Source organism: Ylistrum balloti, unplaced genomic scaffold, assembly GCF_031769215.1.
Source record: "Ylistrum balloti isolate Yb309-2 unplaced genomic scaffold, AGI_CSIRO_Ybal_v1 Utg370234, whole genome shotgun sequence".
NCBI lineage: Eukaryota > Metazoa > Mollusca > Bivalvia > Pectinida > Pectinidae > Ylistrum > Ylistrum balloti.
In genome coordinates this window covers 57,826-81,910 of record NW_026782192.1, presented here as the reverse complement: position 1 = coordinate 81,910, position 24,085 = coordinate 57,826, and the positions used below count along the sequence as shown (strand labels likewise).

Genomic DNA, 24,085 nt, shown 5'->3' with positions numbered 1-24,085 from the left:
GTTGGTTCACAAAAATTATGGTTTTGTCTTTACGATTAAAAGTCTGTGTTGGTTCACAAAAAAGTATAGGTTTGTCTTTACGATTAAAAGTCTGTGTTGGTTCACAAAAATTATGGTTTTGTCTTTACGATTAAAAGTCTGTGTTGGTTCACAAAAAATATAGTTTTGTCTTTACGATTGAAAGTCTGTGTTGGTTCACAAAAATTATGGTTTTGTCTTTACGATTGAAAGTCTGTGTTGGTTCACAAAAATTATGGTTTTGTCTTTACGATTAAAAGTCTGTGTTGGTTCACAAAAATTATGGTTTTGTCTTTACGATTGAAAGTCTGTGTTGGTTCACAAAAATTATGGTTTTGTCTTTACGATTAAAAGTCTGTGTTGGTTCACAAAAATTATAGTTTTGTCTTTACGATTGAAAGTCTGTGTTGGTTCACAAAAAAGTATAGGTTTGTCTTTACGATTAAAAGTCTGTGTTGGTTCACAAAAATTATAGTTTTGTCTTTACGATTGAAAGTCTGTGTTGGTTCACAAAAATTATGATTTTGTCTTTACGATTAAAAGTCTGTGTTGGTTCACAAAAATTATAGTTTTGTCTTTACGAGTAAAAGTCTGTGTTGGTTCACAAAAATTATAGTTTTGTCTTTACGATTAAAAGTCTGTGTTGGTTCACAAAAATTATAGGTTTGTCTTTACAATTAAAAGTCTGTGTTGGTTCACAAAAATTATGGTTTTGTCTTTACGATTAAAAGTCTGTCTTGGTTCACAAAAATTATGGTTTTGTCTTTACGATTAAAAGTCTGTCTTCTCTAACATAAGTAACTTGTAACGAGGTGTTTTTTTCAGCATTAATAACCGTAAGGATACGTCTATATGGTAGTGTTATCTATCACTCTTTTTGTGTACACAATTCTGTACTGTTTTACCCTCGTTTCCTTAAAAACTGCAAAGTTTTCTTGATTCTTTTTTTTTTTTTTTTTTTTGGGGGGGGGGGGGGGGTTGTTTGTCTCGTAGGATTTCATTGTCTATAGATTCTCTAACAGTTGCACGGCTGGATAGCACTTTCTCTCTTACAACAGAGAAATTTACACTCCTCCTTTTTAGTACATTCAGTGAGAAACCCCTGATTTGTATACAATGTTTCCCTTGTACGTAATAAACGCGTCATTCTTCGGACCTCCCGAAACAAATTCAGATGGTAAATGCAGCAATGAATATTTACTGTTGTCGCTATGGTATACTTGTTCAGTTCTCGGTTTTGTGCTGTACATACATCAGATTGTCGTTCACTGTGTCAAAAGTCTACGAGTTCGAAGGTAGGGTATGTATTAATCAGAAATAGGACAGTTCACTCCCCTTGAAATACTTACATTTGACATACACACCTCTCTGTGCGAACTTTCCACAGAAATTGTTTAACTGCCGTTTAGAAACTGAGTGTAGCCCTGTGTTAGTGTGGTATGCTCAGGTTTTAGTTGTGGTCCTCGTTACGATAATACGATTCTATGCACTGTACTTTATTTCCTTCAGTGCTGCACCAACACTGCCAATCGCTGGTGTTGATGTATTCCTTAAATATAATTTTACTTTTGTCTTTAAAGTGATACATCTCATATAATTTGAACACATCGTAACCCATTTCAGTTGCTTTTAAACTTCGGGGATACAACACCAACTCAAAATGCATTGTTTTCGTTTGTGCGTGACAATAGTTTTTGATTCTCGTTTAATTGCACACGTGTAGCATAAAGGGAATTGGAGTTTTCCATAACGCTTGACAGGCAGAACGGGTATGTACAGTTCGCGCGAGGGCCAAAATTTGCTTTTACTAAACCAAAGTATTGCTCCAACGGTTTGAATTCGGGGGTAACTCTCTGAGGGTGTCCCGTATTTGTTAACGGAAGGATAGAAACCAGTATAAATGACGAAGCGTATCTTTCCGTCGTCCTGTACCCTGAGATGTAATTTTACGTCTAGTGTAGAAACAAAATCTACAATTCTCTCTCTCTCTCTCTCTCTCTCTCTCTCTCTCTCTCTCTCTCTCTCTCTCTCTCTCTCTCTCTCTCTCTCTCTCTCTCTCTCTCTCTCTCTCTCTCTCTCTCTCTCTCTCTTACAATATCTCGTTTTAAGCACAAAGTCTTAAAAGTTCAATATTAGAAGGTAATCAAATAACGCATCTAGGTCACTCAAATGAAAATTTAGCGTTTACACATTTTTTATGTACTTATTAAATATCCAACTCTCTTGCTATTTACCTTTCACTAAGGAAAAAAACAAAAACAAAAAAAAAACTTTTTTGAAAAGAAATATTGCCGCGAAAAAAAACCAAGAATGTGTCATGAATATTTAGGGGGGAAAAGGGTAATTTGTGAAAATGAATTAATCCCTGTTTCGCGTATTCAAATGACTGTGAACTTTCGATCAATCATCAGTAGAACAAAGGCTGAACACTGTTTGAAAGGGGCAGCATTTTGAGGGACGAACCCTCGACCCAATACAATTGTTACCAGCACATTTTACGCTGTATAGTCGGTATTCCAATCAGCTTTGTGTGACTTAGAACAAGAACATCACGTCGGTGTTTATACTCACAAATTTTGCCAGCTACTATATTTTTATTTATTTTATCGATTGGAATTACACAAATTCCGGAATGCCGGGCGAAATTTAGTTACCCACTGCCTGTTCCGGTGATAACGAAACTGAACAAAGATGGCGACTTACATGCGTCTGTTGTTGCTCTAGAAATGAAGTTTGCAGATAATTGCATCGTGTATCATGAGTAAAGCCAAGCGCAAGGTAACAGTGGACGCAGGAAAGCCTGTTCCAGACGAAGGCGAAAGAAGAAAGCCCAGTGTCTTCGAAAGACTGGGTCCAGGTGGAGCAAGAAAGCCGGCGTTCACCGAAGAATCAGATGTGAGCAGTTATGTTATAATTATCATTAATATGTGAATTTTACCTAACCTAATGTCCTTCTTATCTTAATTTTACAAAATCGTAAGACAAAATAAAAAAGTCATAAAGCTATAATTAAGAGTTGCATTATTTTCAATAGTGAAAAATAGTTTTAATATTACAGTGTAAAACAGGCTTATAATCGTATTTAATTTTATCGAGCATTCAAAGTTTGTAAAATTTAATCTAGCATCTGAGATTGATCTTACAATGAATTATGCTTTATGTTTGACCTGTTGGTAGAGGAGAGAAAGATACTATCAAAATACCCAAGAGAAATGTCGGTACTGGCAGCAAAATGAGGAATGTCCATTTGGTACCAAATGTAAATTTTCCCATGGATCTTTCAAGAAGGGGAAATCATCAAAGTAAGTATTTACTCTGACTTAAATCTGTTGTTGTGATTACTCACAAATGACTGCTTCATGTCGTAGTTGTGATACCGAGGCCTATTGTCAGTACCTCTGATGTATCCAGGCACTTTTTCTTGATCAAGACTCGGTAATGTGACCACACCTAGCCAATCAGTGCTTTATGTCACAAACTGCAGAAAAAAAATCTCAGTGTAGAAATAGGGGTCACATGAGATTCAAATGAGTAGAGCTTACCTTAAATATCAATATGTTGTTCAGTTCAAGATATGGCCAAAGAACATCCATTATTATAAGTCTATGTAATAATAATCTCCAATCATATTTGTCAGAGAATTTATTTTCTAACTAACCATATCAATATAGAAAATATACTGAGATGGATTTGAACGTAATGCTTCAGTATTGTTCATCAACTGCTAAATGATATGTAGATACTCATCATTATGAATAGTATTATTCAATTTTAGAACCATATTAAAATGCATATGACATCACTCACACGCTGTTCATTATTTAAATCATTTTAAGGATGCTTTAGAATTGTCCATCTGACTGAAAAGAAATGTGCTTGTCATAATTTTTTTTTTTAAGTGAGAACACAGACTTAACAAGGTATATCATGTAGACCTACATTCTATACATACATAGATGAACATACATCTAAGTATATAATGGAAATGTTATCAAAACTCAGTAAGGTGCTTTTACTCCAAGATATTGGTTTCCATTGAATATCAATATTAGAATCATCAATTGTTGAAATTCTTTGATATTTCTTAAGTGCTTTGTTAAGAAATAGTCTCCGCTGAATGGGTTCAATAAGTGGTAGCAGCCACTATGGAAGGAATAGGAGGTTGTCAATAGCCATGCTATGCAACATCAGATTTCAAATGCTTGTTTTATGATTTTGAAGAATTAGATCATTTAGATGATAATATTATGTAAACAATAAAAACAGTCATATAAAATTGCCATTTTCCAGTCAGTCAGTGATCAATTTAAACATATTTATTGTAAACCTTAGAACAAGGGATGAGACACAAGTTTTTACAACTTTATATCCTCATCTTCTCCAAATGTACATTTACATATTGAAAACAATTACTATCATGGAAACGTGTATATCTTCTAGTGTTACATAATTTTGTACATTCTGCAAGAATACATTCTGTTATTTCAATGTTTGAATAGGAGAGAGGATGACAGCTCTGATGAGCCAAGACCACGGGGAAAGAGTCGTAGGGAAAGAACAAGTGATCACAGTGACAATGAATCTGTAGAAAGGAAAAAACGTAGTAAGTCGAGAAAGGAGAAAGAAGCAAGAATAAAATCAGCCATTGTTGTTAAAAGATCCCGTGGAGGGGACAGTGACCTTGAGAGTGACAGTTCAAGTTCTTGGGGTCAAGAAGGGGAGGCCTTGACTGGTGAGTACTCAAAAGACCTAAAATTATAGATTTGGAACATTCTATCTTTCTCATCAGACAAGTGCTTCTGAATCGTATGTGTAAAATTTGAAATATCCCACTAACTTTCTATTTTGACGTTTAACTTAATTTACATACAGCTTTAGGCAGTAATAAATATGTCAGGTCTTACCTGTAGTTTACTTTATCATTGCTTATGTAGGCCTGGACTACAAGAAGGAGCTGGAACTGGTGAGGCAGAGACAGAAACTGAGACAGGAACTTAGCCAGCTGGAGGATACAGATGATGTCCGTGAGAATCTACACATTGAGAGAGAGGTACATATTTAAGTTATAGTGAAAAATCCAAAGATGATTTCCAGGCACATGCAGGTTTGATGGGAGCAGCGCTTGTATAAAATGATCTCTCTAATGACCTATTGCCTGGTGGAAACAACAAATCACTCACTGACCATTCATAACATGCTGGTCTGAACCCGGCAAGGCATTTTAGTAATTCAACAAGTAATAACAAGGATTTCCATATTCCTATAAATATTTCAGTATATTAATGTTAAAAAATATATATTGAAATCTACCATCCTCGACAAAGCTTGAAATATGGTTTGGTATGTTTTATTTTAGCAATGGAAAATTTACACTAAAAATAATGTTGTAAAATATAATGGAACTTTTAGTTTCTGTTTGTCATTGATATAGTGAATGCACAATTTCATCATGGTGCTTACTCCTTCACAATTGATTCTACACTTAACTTTGATGGAGCTAAAATAAGTATGTTTATAAGGTGATAAGAAATATTACATGATAGAATTATGGTTTACTACTTATAAGAGGACAGCTACCCCTTCTATATAGATAGAAACAACACAGTGACTCAATACCTCAACAAATACCCTCATATACAGATTACAGATACAGTAACTTTCACTCGCCCAAAGAGAAGACATCCTCATTTTGTCTCTTTTAATATATTATTCCTCACTTAACACTGACAAACATACTAAATCAATAATAAAAGAGGCAAAACTTGAACAACATACAAGAAAATTTAACAAAAAATTCTTAACCCTTTTTTGTTACAGGATATTGATGTTATAGTAAAAAACATGTTTTTATATGCAGTTATAATATTTGTGTGTAAACAAGCATATATCCATATTAGGTCCTTCATTATTATCCGTTAATTTCAAGATAAATTCAGGAAATAAGAAATAGAACAATCTATGTAAGAATATATTCTATTGTTATTTACCCCTTTCTAGTGTTGGCATAAAGGACTTTCCATAGCTTTAGAAATTAAGATGTTTTAAGTGTCACTGTCAGAAAACCTTTAATACCACGACATCCTGATGTACCTTTACATATCTGTTTAATATGTCATGTTTCAGATCAGCAGCAGTGACAGTGACGGGAACATCAACGTGGAACGTGGGCGGACTCACAAGAAAATGTCAAAGTCACCCAGGTGCTTAACTAATCATTCATTTGCCATACAAGAACACTTCTGTAACTCTGATTACTACTCACCACAATAAATGTCTCGGCTGAAGTGATTTTTCTAGATATTTTAGCAGGACTGGTTGATTGTAAGACTAAAAAGCATTAGATCCCAGATCGGAATCCTAGTGACGGGATTAGATTAGATAATGATTCGTGTTTAACTTTATGATTATGATTAATATTATGAAAATCTACATGTAGTTGATAATGCATTAGGTATGATTTTACATTTTGTCTGCTATCCAGTGAATTTGTCCATATTTCTCCATTTGTCATTAGAATGATATCCACAAGAGCATATGTCATGGCTAAGTCAATCAAATTCACTTGTCGTAACATCCGCATTGATGTTATATCATGAATAGTGAAATGAAGCAACAGAAGGACTGCCTCTGTTTGATGTTGCCCTCTATTCCATTTTTACTTAAATGACAATTAAAAATGTCTGCAATAATAAAAATTTTAAAATCTTGTCTCAGGAAAATTCATATGAAATGAAACTCATTTAAAATCTTACATACCGGGTATGTTGAAATTGGGTTAAGATAACAAGTCTATCAGAAATGACCTGCTGGAAATATTTCTTAGTTATAATAGCTGTCTTTTCACTGTATCGTCTAATTTTTACACACTTGTTAGCTATTTCTTCACTGTATCGTCTAATTTTCACAGACTTATTAGCTGTCTCTTCACTGTATCGTCTAATTTTTTCAGACTTATCAGCTGTCTCTTCACTGTATCATCTAATTCATACAAACTTATCAGCTGTCTTTTCACTGTATTGTCTAATTTTTACAGACTTATCAGCTGTCTTTTCACTGTATTGTCTAATTTTTTCAGACTTATCAGCTGTCTTTTCACTGTATTGTCTAATTTTTACAAACTTATCAGCTGTCTTTTCACTGTATTGTCTAATTTTTACAGACTTATCAGCTGTCTTTTCACTGTATCATCTAATTTTTACAGACTTATCAGCTATCTTTTCACTGTATCGTCTAATTTTTACAGACTTATCAGCTGTCTTTTCACTGTATCATCTAATTTTTACAGACTTATCAGCTGTCTTTTCACTGTATTGTCTAATTTTTACAAACTTATCAGCTGTCTTTTCACTGTATTGTCTAATTTTTACAAACTTATCAGCTGTCTTTTCACTGTATCGTCTAATTTTTACAGACTTATCAGCTGTCTTTTCACTGTATCGTCTAATTTTTTACAGACTTATCAGCTGTCTTTTCACTGTATCGTCTAATTTTTTACAGACTTATCAGCTGTCTTTTCACTGTATCGTCTAATTTTTTACAGACTTATCAGCTGTCTTTTCACTGTATCGTCTAATTTTTTACAGACTTATCAGCTGTCTTTTCACTGTATTGTCTAATTTTTTACAGACTTATCACCTATCTTTTCACTGTATTGTCTAATTTTTATAGACTAATTAGCTTTCTCTTCACTGTATCGTCTAATTTTATGGCTGAACTTTTTACTTGTTACTACTAGTTCTCATTTCTTGTATTTGGTAGTGAACACAATAATAATCTGTTGACATTGTTGGTTTTACAGCAAGAAAAAGGACAAGAAAAAACACAAGACCTCCAAATCTCCTGCACACAAAGGGAAAGCTCTTTCTCCAAGCCCCAAGGACAAGGCCAAAAGGTAGAATCTCCAGTTCTGTCTTTACTGTACATGTATTGGTATTGTCAGAAAAATACATTTGACTCTGCTTCAAGGATTGATAGAACAGGGAAAAAATGAGTAAACTATATGTTTATCATCATAGGGATAATTGACCGACAAACTTTGTTTCAGTTGTACTTCAGTTGTACTTCTGTATTTCTGTAATTACGGATAAAATAACATTACAAAGCATTGAACTGGAGGAGACTGGTGGCTGGGGAGATCATGTTTAAAATTGTTTACATAATCCCCTGAAAGAGGAATTCTCCAAGATTAAGTTAAAACAAAACTTGTTCCAATTTTCAGATATGATGAACCAGAAAAAGATTCAAGAAAAAAACACAAGAAAAAGAAAATGTCTTTGGAAAAAAGATATGCTGACTACTCTGATGAAGAACCCCCTGAAATAGACACTGTTAAGTCTAAGAAATTAAAAGTGGCTAAAAGTTCAAAGGTTAAGCATGCAGAGCAAAGGCCAAAACTTAGCTTCCAGTCTGATGAGGAATTTGATGAAGAGTTTGTCATCAAGAAAAACAGACAAAAATCATGGTCAAAATCAGTATCAAGATCTCCTTCAAGGTCACCCACAAGGTCACCTACACCTGTAGCTGGTTATGACCGTGGGCGATCCAAGAGAACGCCTTCAGATTTTGATCGATATGAAACAAACAGAACTCCTTCACCAGAGGTGAAAAAATCGAAAAAGTCTAGTCGAGACCATGCAGACTATGACACCTGGGAGAGAGATAAAGACAGGGAACCAAGTCGGGAAAAACCACGCCACAAAATTGCACAAGAACGCGATGATCTGTCCCCAGAACCTCGGAAAGAAAGGAGGACACATTCTCCATCTGAAGACAAGAGGGAGCCAGAGGAAAAACACATCAAAAAGAAGAATAAAAAAGAACAGAAACAGAACAAACATAAACAGGAAGCAGAAAGTCGTAGTGGTTATTATTCAGATGGTGGAGGTTCTCCATACAGTCAGGAGAGGGCAGCACCATCTCCAGAACGTAGTCGTAAAGGAAAGAAACATAAGGGAGATCAGTCCAAGGACCGAGGAAGTACAGGACGAGAGAAGGACAATCGGCGAGATATGTATGAGGATCCAGATAAAACTGAATCACCAAGAGATTACAGGGAACAACGTAGTAAAGGATATAAAGATCGTGGGCAGATTGTTAGTCCAGCTTCTACCTCACGTGACAAGGAAAGACAGGGGAGGTCACTGTCAATTGAACCACCATTAAAGACATCAGAGTCACGTAGGGACTATTCGCCAGAGTCACAAAGGTCAGGCTCACAGTACCAAAGGAATCGCAGAAATATGTCTCCAGTGGACAGACGCCGTGATGAGGAGCGTTATGAGAAGGAGAAGGATGTAGAACGTTCACGTGAAGGGCGGGGCAGAGAGAAGGATGATCCTCATCGTGATCCTAGGGCGATGTCCCCAGATGATCGTAGATATGGCCGGGGCCCACCACCAGGAAGACCAGAGTTTGATCCTCGACAACAGGGCAGGATGAGCAGGTAGAAATCACAAAAATTCTTAAATGAAAATATTTCCCCTAAGTTATATTTTGTAAACTTTTATCAAGTATGGATTTAATAATCTTTATTATCCCCCATGAATTGCATTTGCGGGGAATATTAACATGGGCTCCGTCTGTCCACTGGATTTTTCTGGCTATAACTTCAAAACCATTCAACTCAACTTCACAAAACTTGCTGTATACATCATGTTTGTGCCCTGGTTGTTCCTTTTGTTATTGACAAAATTTCATTTTTTGATATTTTTTTATGGTACCATGGAAACATAGTAAAAAAAAACCCACAAAATTAGTGTTAATTTTCCTTTCCTTTGAAAACGTTCAACTTGACTCCACAAAACTTTCAGTATATATAAGGTCAGTGCCCAAGAAGTGTCTTTTCTTATTAAAGACATTTCTATCATTTTTGTCTCTTTTTTTTTTATTTTGGTTACCATCAATTTTTATGCGGTCGTATATTTGCGTCATCATCGTCATCTGTACGTCCGTACATCCATTTCTTGTGAACGCAACTCCTCCTAAACTAATGATCAGATTTTCATAAAACTTGCTCAATGTCACTAATACAATGGTTCAATGTGCATGAGGGGGCGATTTTACGGTTCATTGATTTTTGTAAGATTTATGCCATTTGATCTTGATCTTTATATTTTGTGGCGGCATATATTGTGTCCACGGCACTCTTGTTTTCAATTTCTTAAGTACTCCATAGCTTATAGAATGTTGCATAAATTTGTTCATGAACAATACCAAACTCTATTCAAATATCAACAGTCAAACACACAGGATCTACATCAAGATATAAACTCTTACAATAAGGTTGATATATAAGATATATATAAAATGTTGATGTTGAGGAGATGTAAGGAAATTTAATTGATAATTGACAAAAGAAGACTTTACATTTTGCACTAGCGCTTTCACTGTATTAGATCGTCAGGTGATAGTAGTGGTACATAATTGAGTGACGTCACAAAATGTTATACTGGTATATATATGTTTGGGTTGTACACCAACAGCTGGGTAAGGGGGTACTGGTATATATATGTTTGGGTTGTACACCAACAGCTGGGTAAGGGGGTACTGGCATATATATGTTTAGGTTGTACACCAACAGCTGGGTAAGGGGGTATATATATGTTTGGGTTGTACACCAACAGCTGGGTAAGGGGGTACTGGTATATATATGTTTGGGTTGTACACCAACAGCTGGGTAAGGGGGTACTGGTATATATATGTTTGGGTTGTACACCAACAGCTGGGTAAGGGGGTACTGGTATATATATGTTTGGGTTGTACACCAACAGCTGGGTAAGGGGGTACTGGTATATATATGTTTGGGTTGTACACCAACAGCTGGGTAAGGGGGTACTGGCATATATATGTTTGGGTTGTACACCAGCAGCTGGGTAAGTGGGTACTGGCATATATATGTTTGGGTTGTACACCAACAGCTGGGTAAGGGGGTACTGGTATATATATGTTTGGGTTGTACACCAGCAGCTGGGTAAGGGGGTACTGGCATATATATGTTTGGGTTGTACACCAACAGCTGGGTAAGGGGGTACTGGTATATATATGTTTGGGTTGTACACCAACAGCTGGGTAAGGGGGTACTGGCATATATATGTTTGGGTTGTACACCAACAGCTGGGTAAGGGGGTATTGGTATATATATGTTTGGGTTGTACACCAACAGCTGGGTAAGGGGGTACTGGTATATATATGTTTGGGTTGTACACCAACAGCTGGGTAAGGGGGTACTAAGGGGGTACTGGTATATATATGTTTGGGTTGTACACCAACAGCTGGGTACAGGGGACAATGCCACACTTTCCGGCTCCTTGTATATCTCTTAATCCATAATACTATTACTGATTTGTATGTAGTATAGGATTTGTTTTTGTGTTAATATGAGAGGATAGACAATTGCAAATTTGAATTCATCACTATCATTTACATTAAATAATTCTGGATTACATCCATGTAGATCTAGTTACTGATATCAGATCCCAGAAGAGTCTAGTCTCTGAAAGCTCATCAATTGTGAATTTAAAGTCATTTCTAGATCAGCGTTTGTGAAATTATGTACTTGCGAATATTTCTGAAGAGGTAAGTCTCTGAAATCAAATATCGACAAAATCTAAGTGATTTTTCAGGCAGGCAGTTATTACTACATACACTAGGTTAAAATGTTCACTTGGTTTATTTTTTTATTTTTGTTCGTTTTTGGTTTCACTTACACTGGGCTTACGAGGGCAATAAGCATGGTGTTAGTAGCTCTTCAAAATAGTGGTTTATTCAGGGTTTTCCATAAGAGCCGGACGCCGGCCAATTTGACCGGCTACTTTGATCATTAGTTGTAGTTGTATTCCAATGCTGTAAGCACAGAACTCAAAAAACAAAGTCATAATAGGTTTTGTAGCCTTTTGCTAAATCTGTTCCTTATTTCCACCAGGTATGATGAAAGAAGAGAGCGTTATGATGAAGAAAGGTTCCCTCCTCCACCCCCAATTCCCCCTCAAGGTGATGATCGAGGCCACTATGGACCAGGTAGGGCACCATTTGAACCTCCTAGGGGTCGTCCAGAAAGTTACGACAGGGAGCGTGAGAGAGATCGATACGGCAGAGAATATGGACAACCACCAGACCCAAGATACGGACCAGGTATGCCAGTCTGTTCCAGGTTTATCGTCAATTTGGTTAGAAAACATATTCCTAACTTATAGCACTCTTATCCGGGATATGGAATGGAAAAATTAATTAGGTGTCCGGATCAGGAATATCCCTAGAGATTCAATTAGTAAATAATAATATGGTCAAGAAAATGTATAAAAAAATGTTTGAAATGATACAAAAAAATGACAATGATGATGAGCAAATCAGATAGTATCTCTAAATTGTTTTTATTTAAAGTTATGGTTAGTTGTTTGTGTCTTAAGAATCATTGAGTTTCCATCTGTATAAATGACTGACAACGGTGCTCTGTTATAAGTTATAGGTCGTGTTGATCTTTAGTGGCTTTTGGTTCTGTGAGTTTTATTAACTCAAGAACATTTTTAAATGGAACTCTTAGATTTTGGAGATTTTAGGAAATTTTCACTCTTTCAAAAAAGTCACATTTGTGTTTTTATTTTTTCATGTTATGTATCAGTTTTGTTGATATATTTACATAGTTCCAAGAGGACAGTATGACAGAGGTCACCCTGACTATCGACACCCGAGAGAACTTCGTGATCCACGTGATTCTAGAGATCCTCGTGACTTTAGACCAGAACCGCGAGAACATAGAGGAGACATACAAGATCCCAGAGTGGACCCTCGTGATCAGAGGGATACTAGAGGTGACACGAGAGATATGAGGGATCCTAGAGAGAACAGCTGGGAGAGATCACGGGGTCGTGGGTCATGGACCTCACCACATGGTCCTCCTGGAGGAAGGGGAGGAAGAGGAGGTCCCCCTCCACCACAAAACTATGGTAAGAGTTAAGTTATGTGCTTAATCCTCTTATCTTGATATTGGTAGATACTGTCAGTTTTGGAAATAATTTACAGAAGATCTGATAGATATGGGACAAGGCAAAACCAAAATCCTCTCTTATTCTGTTCACACTAGAGCTAACCGAATAATCTTTTATTTCATCAGGGATTTTTGCTGACATTATGACAGTGGGAAAATCCTGTGGATATTTGACATGAAATATTCATTTAATGTACATTACTTATGTCTGTGTAGAAATTATCTTGTTTTACATAGAAAAGAAATCTGTGTTTTCGCTCATTTTGATCCTTATATGGGTTAGTGAAAGACTAGACATGGGAGTTCATTATAGAACAACATTAAATACAAGGGAAATTCCTAGGCTGAATATTGTAAGTGTACCGAAGGCTATAGATCAACTTAAAAATGATTTGTTGTCATTCTTTTTCAGGTAGTGGAAGAGGAAGGGGTAGTTTTGGTCCAAATGATCGCTATGGAAACGGCAAAGGACGAGGTATAAACATACAGCTTTGTAACATGTGTAGTTTACATACTGTTATTTTTTTAACTCACCTGGTCTCCAGAGTAAAGTGATGTCAACTTCTCTTTAAAAAAGATCCACCTCATTAACAGGTCAAAATTCAGGATATTTGACAGAAAAGTTCCTTTGATGAAACCTGACAAATTTTGTACAAAGTAATGACTGTCACTCATATTCAATGTTACAGAGGTCAAATTTCTTAAAACCTATATCATTGACCAAGAGAAAATTTTATGCCTAACTTAGTGATGTGTTAGCTCTGTAATGTATGGTATCAGCATCACTTTTTACACACATCATGAATCTTACTGCACATTCTCCAAATTATCATGTTTTATAATTTTTCATACTAGGAGGGCGATATGATCCAGGCCAGGAGCGTCAGAGTCGTCGAGGTGAATGGGAAAACCAACGACGTGATGATTTCTTCCCTGGGGGCGAACGACGAGATTGGAATGAGAGACGAGGGGAGGAGAGACGTGGTGACTTCTCTCGTGAGGATGACCGCAGAGGCGAGGACAGGACAGACGACAGAGGTTTCAGGTACTACTCCAACTAGAAATTTTGATTATTTCCTTAATATCCAAGCAACTTTTCACTGTATAAATTTTTCTTTTGTTACGAGGAAGGAACAGAAGTAAGACTAAAGTGGTTACTTGTCGATTAGCATTGGTGTCTTCATCAACACTGATACATTATGTTTATTTTAGCTGCCATGTTTGATAAAAAGTTAAGGCCTTGATGATTTACAAATCAAATCTGCAATTAAGTAGAGATTTGGAATTCTAGAGAGTTGGAATTCTTTAATCTTAATTTGAGGTGAAAAACATGAAAATTTGAGAGAATTAGCAAGCATTGACTGGTATATAATATAATTTTTCATTGGAGTTGTTCAAAATCCTGATACAAATTTAATTCAAATTGTTTATGTAGCCTTAGCAAATTATTTGTTTATTTTGATGAGAGTTTTTGTCTTTCTTTCCAAGGATGGAAAGGAGAGATGATCGTAGGGACAAAGACGGAATGAGAGATAGACCAGACGATCGAGAAAGCTCGCGTGGGGGTCGCTATGGTGATGATCGTAGAGGACGTGATGAAAGTATAGAAAAACGTGAATTTGAGCGGCGAGACCGTGATGGTATTACAGACTCAAGACAGCGTGACAGAAAGGATCAGTCGCAAGACCGAGACAGGCAGGATAGGGATGGAGAACTAGCAGATAAACCTGTGAAACATGAGGACAATGAAAAGGAACGTGACCGAATAGACAGTCGAAGATCTGAACAAGAAAAGGAAAAACAGAGTGATAATGTGAGTTCTGATGATAAGTTAAGAGAGACTGCAGAAGGGAAAGACAAAACAGCTGAAAAACGAAGATCTGTGGAAAGGACAGAGAAAGTTGATAGTGGTCCGGAAGAAAAGAGAAAGAACAAAAAGAAGAAAAACAAAGAGAAAGACAAACCAAAGAGTCCTTCAAAGTCAAAGAAAGACGGAAAAGGCAGCGGAAAGAGAGAAGATACAAAAACAGGGGAGAGACAAGGGGATGGAGGAGAGAAAGACAAGGGGTTTGAGGAGAAAGAAGAAAACGTTGATGGGAAGAAAACAGATGATGAATTCATTGAAGGAAAGACTGCAGAAAAAAGTGATGCATGGACAGATAGTATGGATAATAAAGATACCTCAGAAACAAAAGATTTCAAAGATTCTAAGGATTCTCGAAAGCGTGGTCTTGATGAGGAAGAGAGGTCAGTATCTCCAGCACCTTCTAGTAAACGAGTGCGTGACACATCTCCGGCCAACTCCCAGCGCAGTCGTGGCAGTAACGGAGAACAAGACAGAGATAGGTCACGAGGTCGTAGGCGTGATGATAGGGATTCTAGACGTGGCGATAGGTCAAGGCCACATAGTAGGGAATCTGACCGAGATCAATACCGTGAGAAGTCACAGGGATCAACAACAAGTCGAAGGGAAAGACGACGAGACAGAAGTGTAAGAAAAGATATTGCAATATTTTGAGATTAAATGTAAATTTAACATGGTGACCAGGAATTTAGTATTGTTAAATAAGTCAAAACAATGATTGGTGATGTAGTGAAGAGAATTTGGCTTATATGATACAGAGTAAATCATCATCATTTATGCTGTCAATTTCTGTCTTCAATTATTATCTACAGGTATAAATAACAGATAGATTTTATGAGTTTGATACGTTAAAGTAAGGTTAAGTCTATAAAAACTTTAAACAGACTTTGCATCAGTTTTTTAAATTTTGTGTAGATTCATGTGATCTGTTTAATCACTAGTAAAAATCTCAAAATTAAAAATGGAAATTTCTTGTATAAGGAAGATTAACTTTTTCCCCTCAATGTTTAAGTGTTAAATGTTAAATATACTTACAGCCAGAAGCCAGAGATTACGAGAGTAAAAGTTTTAGAAAAAGGTCAAGGTCTCCAGACTACAGACAAGAGGACGCGAAGGACAATGAAGATGACAGAAAAAAAAGAAAGATCACGGAACAGGAGGGTGGGGATTCAACAGGTTGGTATCTCAGAAATCCTGTTTGTATGATAATCCTCTTTATTTTACAATAGTCATTAGGGCCTTTATACTTAAATATAACAGGCACATAATGGTAATATGTTATCACTATTTTCAGCCAGTTATATTGGTTGTTACTATAAATCTGTAAAAATTGTGAATGTTTCACTGGTTTACAACTGTCCTTTGCTTCATATTATAAATAGAGATTGTAACATCCACATTATTTCATTTTTAATGATATGTATAATATATAGTTAAATGAGGTAAATAATGAGGCAGCTAAAGATTGAACTAATGTACCAGGATACAATTAATCCAGCTTTCACCCATTTTCATATTTGTTAAGAAAAAAGACTGGTCTTAATAGGTCAAGGTGATTTAAAATGGATGACAGAGTTATTCACCTTTCTGATGTTTTTTGTAGTTGTGTCTTCTTCAATGGAGGGAAGATCAAGAGGCAATAGAGGCGATGATCATCGGTTCAGCGACTGGACTGATGATTCCGGAGATGACTTGCTAAGCCATAAATCACAGTTAGCCTCAGGGGCAGGAGAGAAATCACCACTAATGGGACAGTCATCAGAGGTAAAAGGATTGTTGTCCTAGAGTGTGTGGTAGTCGTCAGAGGTAAAAGGATTGTTGTCCTAGAGTGTGTGGTAGTCGTCAGAGGTAAAAGGATTGTTGTCCTAGAGTGTGTGGTAGTCGTCAGAGGTAAAAGGATTGTTGTCCTAGAGTGTGTGGTAGTCGTCAGAGGTAAAAGGATTGTTGTCCTAGAATGTGACAGTCACGGAGGTAAAAGGATTGTTGTCCTAGAGTGTGTGGTAGTCGTCAGAGGTAAAAGGATTGTTGTCTTAGATTGTGGTAGTCGTCAATGGTAAAAGGATTGTTGTCCTAGATTGTGTGGTAGTCGTCAGAGGTAAAAGGATTATTGTCCTAGAGTGTGTGGTAGTCGTCAATGGTAAAAGGATTGTTGTCCTAGATTGTGTGGTAGTCGTCAGAGGTAAAAGGATTGTTGTCCTAGAGTATGGTAGTCGTCAGAGGTAAAAGGATTGTTGTCCTAGAGTGTGTGGTAGTCGTCAGAGGTAAAAGGATTGTTGTCCTAGAGTATGGTAGTCGTCAGAGGTAAAAGGATTGTTGTCCTAGAGTGTGTGGTAGTCATCAGAGGTAAAAGGATTGTTGCCCTAGATTGTGTGGTAGTCGTCAGAGGTAAAACGATTGTTGTCCTAGAGTGTGTGGTAGTCGTCAGAGGTAAAAGAATTATTGTCCTAGATTGTGTGGTAGTCGTCAGAGGTAAAACAATTGTTGTCCTAGAGTGTGACAGTCGTCAGAGGTAAAAGGATTGTTGTCCTAGAGTGTGTGGTAGTGGTCAGAGGTAAAAGGATTATTGTCCTAGATTGTGTGGTAGTCGTCAGAGGTAAAAGGATTGTTGTCCTAGAGTGTGTGGTAGTCGTCAGAGGTAAAAGCAGTCTTGTCATTATTGTGACAGTCTTCAAGGCAAAAGGATTGTTGTCCTAGATTGTGTGGTAGTCGTCAGAGGTAAAAGGATTGTTGTCCTAGAGTGTGTGGTAGTCGTCAGAGGTAAAAGGATTGTTGTCCTAGATTGTGTGGTAGTCATCAGAGGTAAAAGGATTATTGTCCTAGATTGTGTGGTAGTCGTCAGAGGTAAAACGATTGTTGTCCTAGAGTGTGACAGTCGTCAGAGGTAAAAGGATTGTTGTCCTAGAGTGTGTGGTAGTCGTCAGAGGTAAAAGGATTATTGTCCTAGATTGTGTGGTAGTCGTCAGAGATAAAAGGATTGTTGTCCTAGAGTGTGTGGTAGTCGTCAGAGGTAAAAGGATTATTGTCCTAGATTGTGTGGTAGTCGTCAGAGGTAAAAGGATTGTTGTCCTAGATTGTGTGGTAGTCGTTGGAGGTAAAAGGATTGTTGTCCTAGGTTGTGGTAGTCGTCAGAAGTAAAAGGATTGTCCTAGATTGTGTGGTAGTTGTCAGAGGTAAAAGGATTGTTGTCCTAGAGTGTGTGGTAATCGTTGGAGGTAAAAGGATTGTTGTCCTAGGTTGTGGTAGTCGTCAGAAGTAAAAGGATTGTCCTAGATTGTGTGGTAGTTGTCAGAGGTAAAAGGATTGTTGTCCTAGAGTGTGACAGTCGTCAGAGGTAAAAGGATTGTTGTCCTAGATTGTGTGGTAGTCGTCAGAGCTAAAAGGATTGTTGTCCTAGAGTGTGACAGTCGTCAGAGCTAAAAGGATTGTTGTCCTAGAGTATGGTAGTCATCAGAGGTAAAAGGATTATTGTCCTAGATTGTGTGGTAGTCGTCAGAGGTAAAAGGATTGTTGTCCTAGAGTGTGACAGTCGTCAGAGCTAAAAGGATTATTGTCCTAGATTGTGTGGTAGTCGTCAGAGGTAAAAGGATTGTTGTCCTAGAGTGTGTGGTAGTCGTCAGAGGTAAAAGGATTGTTGTCCTAGAGTGTGTGGTAGTCGTCAGAGGTAAAAGGATTGTTGTCCTAGATTGTGGTAGTCATCAGAGGTTAAAGGATTGTTGTCCTAGATTGTGTGGTAGTCGTCAGAGGTAAAAGGATTGTTGTCCTAGATTGTGGGGTATCATGGCCCTACATTTTTGTGGCAGTGTGTATGTAGTGGTCATTTCTGGTTTCACCCTCACAGTCATCATCCATAAAACACTTCATTCATATCTTCATGGATTTCAATAAAACTTTTTATATGTGTGTTATTCTAAGAAAACCTCAAGGTAAGAATTGCTATTTATAGAAATTGATCAATGTTTGATGCTAATGTACAGGAAGCAGTGACATATCTTACATTTTCCTATGACCTTGTTTTACTTCAAACACAGGTGAATTTATAGCAATTTTATCACCTGCTGAATTGTAATGATAAAAAATATGAATCTGTCTAAATATTTGGTCACTATGATAAGAATTAGATCAAAAGTCTCACTTATATCTCTCACCTTACATCCTTTGTTTCACATTGTTCAGGTTTGCTCAGCAATTCCAGAGCATGTCCGTAATGAAGGACGTGTCCGTAGCAACAGCCGCAGCAGCTACAACAGTAAACACAGTGAAAAAGGTCGTAGACGGTCATCACAAGATCTAGACAGTAATAGCCCAGATCCAGCAATGTCACGGGACCAAAGTCCATCTGGACCATCACATGATCGCAGCCCAAAACAATATTCACGTGACCGTAGTCCTAGAAGAAGGTCACGTGACAGAAGTCCACGACGAAGGTCAAGAGATCGCAGTCCAAGGACAAGGTCACGTGATCGCAGCTCAGGTCACAAGTCACGAGACTGTAGTCCAAGTGCGAAGTCACGTGAAGGTCACAGCCCAAGTTTGGTAACAGAAGATCAGGAAAAAAGGTATGTTGCCATATTGGATGTTATACACTAGAAAAGGCTTTTATTGTATCTCAATTCATTATAAGGGCAGCATCTTTACAGACTTAATGGACTTTTTTGTACCAATAATGATTTTAAAGGTTTTGTGCTTAAAATAGCCTGAGATGAAATTCAGGAATTTGATGAATGAAACACTAATTCGTATAATTTGCTGCTTGGCAACTGTATAAGTCATGTGTTAACAACACTTATGTAATGTTTTGTGTGATGATAGGGACGACCATCTAGAACGACAAATCAAGTCTCAGCTGGATGATCAAAAGGACTCAAACCAATCACAGGAGTTGTCACAAATGTCACAAGATAAGGACCATCAATCTGGAGGTTTGTGAAAGTTAAAAGAGAAAGACTGTGGAATATTTATCGCAGCAATATAACTTGAATATGATATCTCAGTTATTTCAAGAGGAATCAATCTCAACAGGCTTGAGGAGGGTTCTTTAAATTTATAGTATCAGGTGTAATGTCTACAGGGTTCAGCCTATGAGTCAGACTTCATCAGGACAGCATTACCTTCAGACTTATCTCGTAAAGTACTTAAAATGCAGGCAGATTACAATTGTTGGGTATCAGGTACAATAAATGAAGGAAGGATTACTCTGTAATAGTAAACGTTATGTAGAATCCTTCATGGTTATAATATTTTCATCATTAAAACTTGATGAATTAATGTTAATCTTAGCACACAATTCATGGACATCCTAACAGATAATTTATCATTCGACAGTTGACAAATTCCTTTCCCTCTGAAGAGTTACAGGTTGAGGCTGAATCAATCTTGGTTCAAGATACATCTTAGTTATTTAATGTGTTAATTTTCAAAATTCTTGGAATAAAAAATCTCAAGATAAGTTCACAAATAATGAAAGTACATTGCACCTTGTATGTCAAGATGAGAAGCTTAGAAAGAAAACTGAAATAAATGTGCAGCATCATTTCCAGGATTTCAGTGAAAATTTAATCATATTCTGTGTTCTGTGTAATGTCTTCATTTTGTGGTTTTTTTTTCTTTACAATTTTACAACAGTAGATGATGAAGAGGACAGAATGTCTTATGATGAGATATCCAGTGAAGAAGAGAGCATCATCGGTGATGAGGATCAGAAGGTTGTCGGTATGTACAGTATTGTAAATATGTATTGTAAATAATCATGTTGTAGACAGCTCCAGAAAACACTTGTCTAATGCTGTCTACACTGTCTGCACTGTCAACACTTCTTGGTACTAGACTTGATATTCCTTTTTGGAATCCACCATAGGGAGACTGTCAAACTAGCCAAACTGAAACGCCAGACATTGGATCTCATTTTCTTTGAATTGTAAATAGTTAGTTTATATATATGAAATAAATTATTATACCCCTTACATAGTTAAGTTTTCTTCCGCAACCAAACACCCTCTCTATATTTGTGTATCTCTATTAACTTTGTGAATAGGTAAGGAATAAATTAAAAAAGCAATTGTCAAAACCATAGTTATGTATGGGGAAAGTACAGTATGCCTACTAACCAAGATATACAGATGATTGTTCACATATAACCCCTTCCTCCCTGCGTGTGTACCATGATATCACACAAACCCTTGGACAGATGTAGTTCATATTCTAACCATAACATTACACCATCAAGATTCCTTCACATTCAGAAATCTGTTTCAATCATTAGATTTTCACCGTGTTTATATACCCATTGTTATTGTTTTCTGTAGAACTTGTTATTGTTTTCTGTAGAACTTGTTATTGTTTTCTGTAGAACTTGTTATTGTTTTCTGTAGAACCTGTTATTGTTTTCTGTAGAACTTGTTATTGTTTTCTGTAGAACCTGTTATTGTTTTCTGTAGAACCTGTTATTGTTTTCTGTAGAACTTGTTATTGTTTTCTGTAGAACCTGTTATTGTTTTCTGTAGAACTGTTATTGTTTTCTGTAGAACTTGTTATTGTTTTCTGTAGAACTTGTTATTGTTTTCTGTAGAACTTGTTATCGTTTTCTGTAGAACTTGTTATCGTTTTCTGTAGAACTTGTTATTGTTTTCTGTAGAACCTGTTATTGTTTTCTGTAGAACTTGTTATTGTTTTCTGTAGAACTTGTTATCGTTTTCTGTAGAACTTGTTATTGTTTTCTGTAGAACTTGTTATTGTTTTCTGTAGAACCTCCAGGTATTGTGGACGTGCTTCAGATTGATTTCTCCAGCTTCAAGAGTGACCCTCTTGTTAAACCAGTGGCAGGCTCTGCTCTCAACAAATACAAGCCAGCAGCCATCTTGTCTAAGTTGGGTGTTTCACGTGCCTTTGCTGGTGACAAATTATTCAAGAAAGTGGAATCTTTCTGTCAGGAAAAAGGTGAGTATGGGTCAAAGTTCACTCTAGTTTGTAGGATCAGGGAGTCGAACATACCATTTATTTCTATGCTGTAAATATTGTCTTATTTGATGTTTCAAATTTCATTGTTTTAGCAAACGTTTGAAGGAAAAAGGAGACATTTTGCCAAAATAATGAAACAAAATACTGTTAAACTGTTTGATTTATTAGGGCTTCATTTTCATTGTTTTCCAAACAAATACCATTCCACGGATACTTGATTCTGTTCTTCTTATTTTATCAGTTCATGGACACATGGATTCATGAATTAAGAGTACTCACAAAATCAAGGAAAATAATTCCCCACAAAAATCAATGGTGTTAAAGTATATAGCTTTTAATCTTGATTTCAAAAAATTTTTGACAATTTTATTCTGTCTTCAAAAACTGAAAAAATAGAACCCATCAAGAATAATTATATATAGGTAGCCCTGTACATGGAGGATCTTTACAGTGCAATACATGTACAATATGTAAGTTGTTTGATGGAAACGAATTTAAATTTTCAAAATTGTCAGCTGTGAAATATGATTCTTGTTTGGTAAGTATCATTTAGGACAAGAGGATGGATAAGGTAACAAGGTCTTTTATCCTTTCAGCTCAAGACGAGGAAAAAGAAGCTGAAGATGATAAAGAAAGAAAGGCTAGCCCAGAATTTCATTGGCACAATGATGTAGCAATGCTTCACTTGAACGAGGTAACACGTCAGCAGGAGAGAGCCACACTGATTCACAGCATCGGACCAAACCGCCATGGACTGTGTGCTCGCCGTGATCTCGATATCAGACGACAGCTATGTAAACTATACAAGGTATAATTGACATTCTCTGATTCAGAATGAAAATGATCTGGAATAATTGACAAAAGATGGCAAGCCTTGTTTTTGCCAACATCATAATTTTTACTTTGGGGTTGAGAGCCTCCATCTCCCCTCCAAGGGGAGGAAAAGTAAGTCTCACACAGGATGCTTCATATCAGCAGTAACATTATCATCGTATATAGTGTTACCTTGTGGTAATGTGGTAATCAGCTTCAACACACATTTTAGAAATGTAATGGAAACAGAACACAACAACATCTGAAATGTTACATCCTTATTTCGATGTATGTGAGAAAAATAATGAAACGTGAGTCCGTTTTATGTACAGGGTTATCTCAATCCTGATGTTAAAGTTTAGCTGGTGAACAGTGGTAAAGCTTTGTGCTGACCAGCCAGACTCTTTCAGTTGAGCCCTGTCCATACAACAGACCCATGTAAGATTCTATTTATCTCCACCTTTACAGTTCATACTACAGACCCATGTAAGATTCTATTTATCTCCACCTTTACAGTCCATACAACAGACCCATGTATGATTCTATTTATCTTCACATTTACAGGCATTTGTTTTTTGTTACAGAACCCAGATCACCTCCATTCCTATCACACACCAGTGTTCGACACAGATCTTTGTAAACTCAGTGTTCAATTATTTAAGGATGCAACGTCCGTGAAAATCAGGGAGGATACTGTGTGTGAACCGACAGACGTAAAAACAGAGGTCCCATGTCAATGATAACGTATTATAGGCTGTCTGTGAACTGACAGGTGTAAAAACAGTATGTCAGTGATGTCATAAAATACACATCAGTTAAAGTCCAGGATGCTTCCTGTAAACCGACAGACATGAAAACAGAGTATGTCAGTGATGTCATAAAATACACATCAGTTAAAGTCCAGGATGCTTCCTGTAAACCAACAGACATAAAATCAGAGTATGTCAGTGATGTCATAAAATACACATCAGTTAAAGTCCAGGATGCTTCCTGTAAACCAACAGACATGAAAACAGAGTATGTCAGTGATGTCATAAAATCTACATAAGAGGGAACAGTTTGATGAATATTTGAAGAAGAAAGACAGCAATATTTCAGTCATTTTATACTCGTACTTGTTATTATAAGTTAATGAAGAGTATTCAGAACCTATATGGTCTAAAAGAATTTTGATACATGCAGCATGTATTTGATTAAAATCAACTGTGTTTTATTAAAATATGATTGCAACAGGACAAGTTTTGTGCAGTGATGCAACACGACAAGATTTGTGCAGTGATGCAACACGACAAGATTTGTGCAGTGATGCAACACGACAAGTTTTGTGCGGTGATGCAACACGACAAGATTTGTGCGGTGATGCAACATGACAAGTTTTGTGCGGTGATGCAACACGACAAGATTTGTGCGGTGATGCAACACGACAAGATTTGTGTGGTGATGCAACACGACAA

General features: G+C 36.7%; 1 protein-coding gene across 1 annotated transcript; it reads left to right on the top strand.

Annotated features, from left to right (window-relative positions):
- Positions 1–2,775: 2,775 nt before the first annotated feature.
- Positions 2,776–23,872, top strand: LOC132552066 (zinc finger CCCH domain-containing protein 13-like). Its single transcript, XM_060216207.1, has 20 exons — positions 2,776–2,913; positions 3,196–3,320; positions 4,518–4,750; positions 4,953–5,068; positions 6,142–6,218; positions 7,817–7,909; positions 8,237–9,460; positions 11,939–12,147; positions 12,657–12,959; positions 13,413–13,475; positions 13,859–14,045; positions 14,489–15,491; positions 15,902–16,040; positions 16,468–16,628; positions 19,038–19,420; positions 19,674–19,783; positions 20,490–20,582; positions 21,606–21,797; positions 22,415–22,626; positions 23,216–23,872. The coding sequence occupies exons 1-20, from the start codon at positions 2,776–2,778 to the stop codon at positions 23,369–23,371; spliced, it is 5,217 nt and encodes a 1,738-aa protein (XP_060072190.1). The 3' UTR covers positions 23,372–23,872.
- Positions 23,873–24,085: the final 213 nt, after the last annotated feature.

Coding starts and splice junctions, on each gene's coding strand:
- LOC132552066 (XM_060216207.1), top strand. CDS start 2,776: ATGAGTAAAGCCAAGCGCAAGGTAACAGTGGACGCAGGAAAGCCTGTT. Junction 13,476..13,858: donor TGGAAACGGCAAAGGACGAG/GTATAAACATAC, acceptor TCATACTAGGAG/GGCGATATGATCCAGGCCAG. Junction 16,629..19,037: donor TAATGGGACAGTCATCAGAG/GTAAAAGGATTG, acceptor CACATTGTTCAG/GTTTGCTCAGCAATTCCAGA.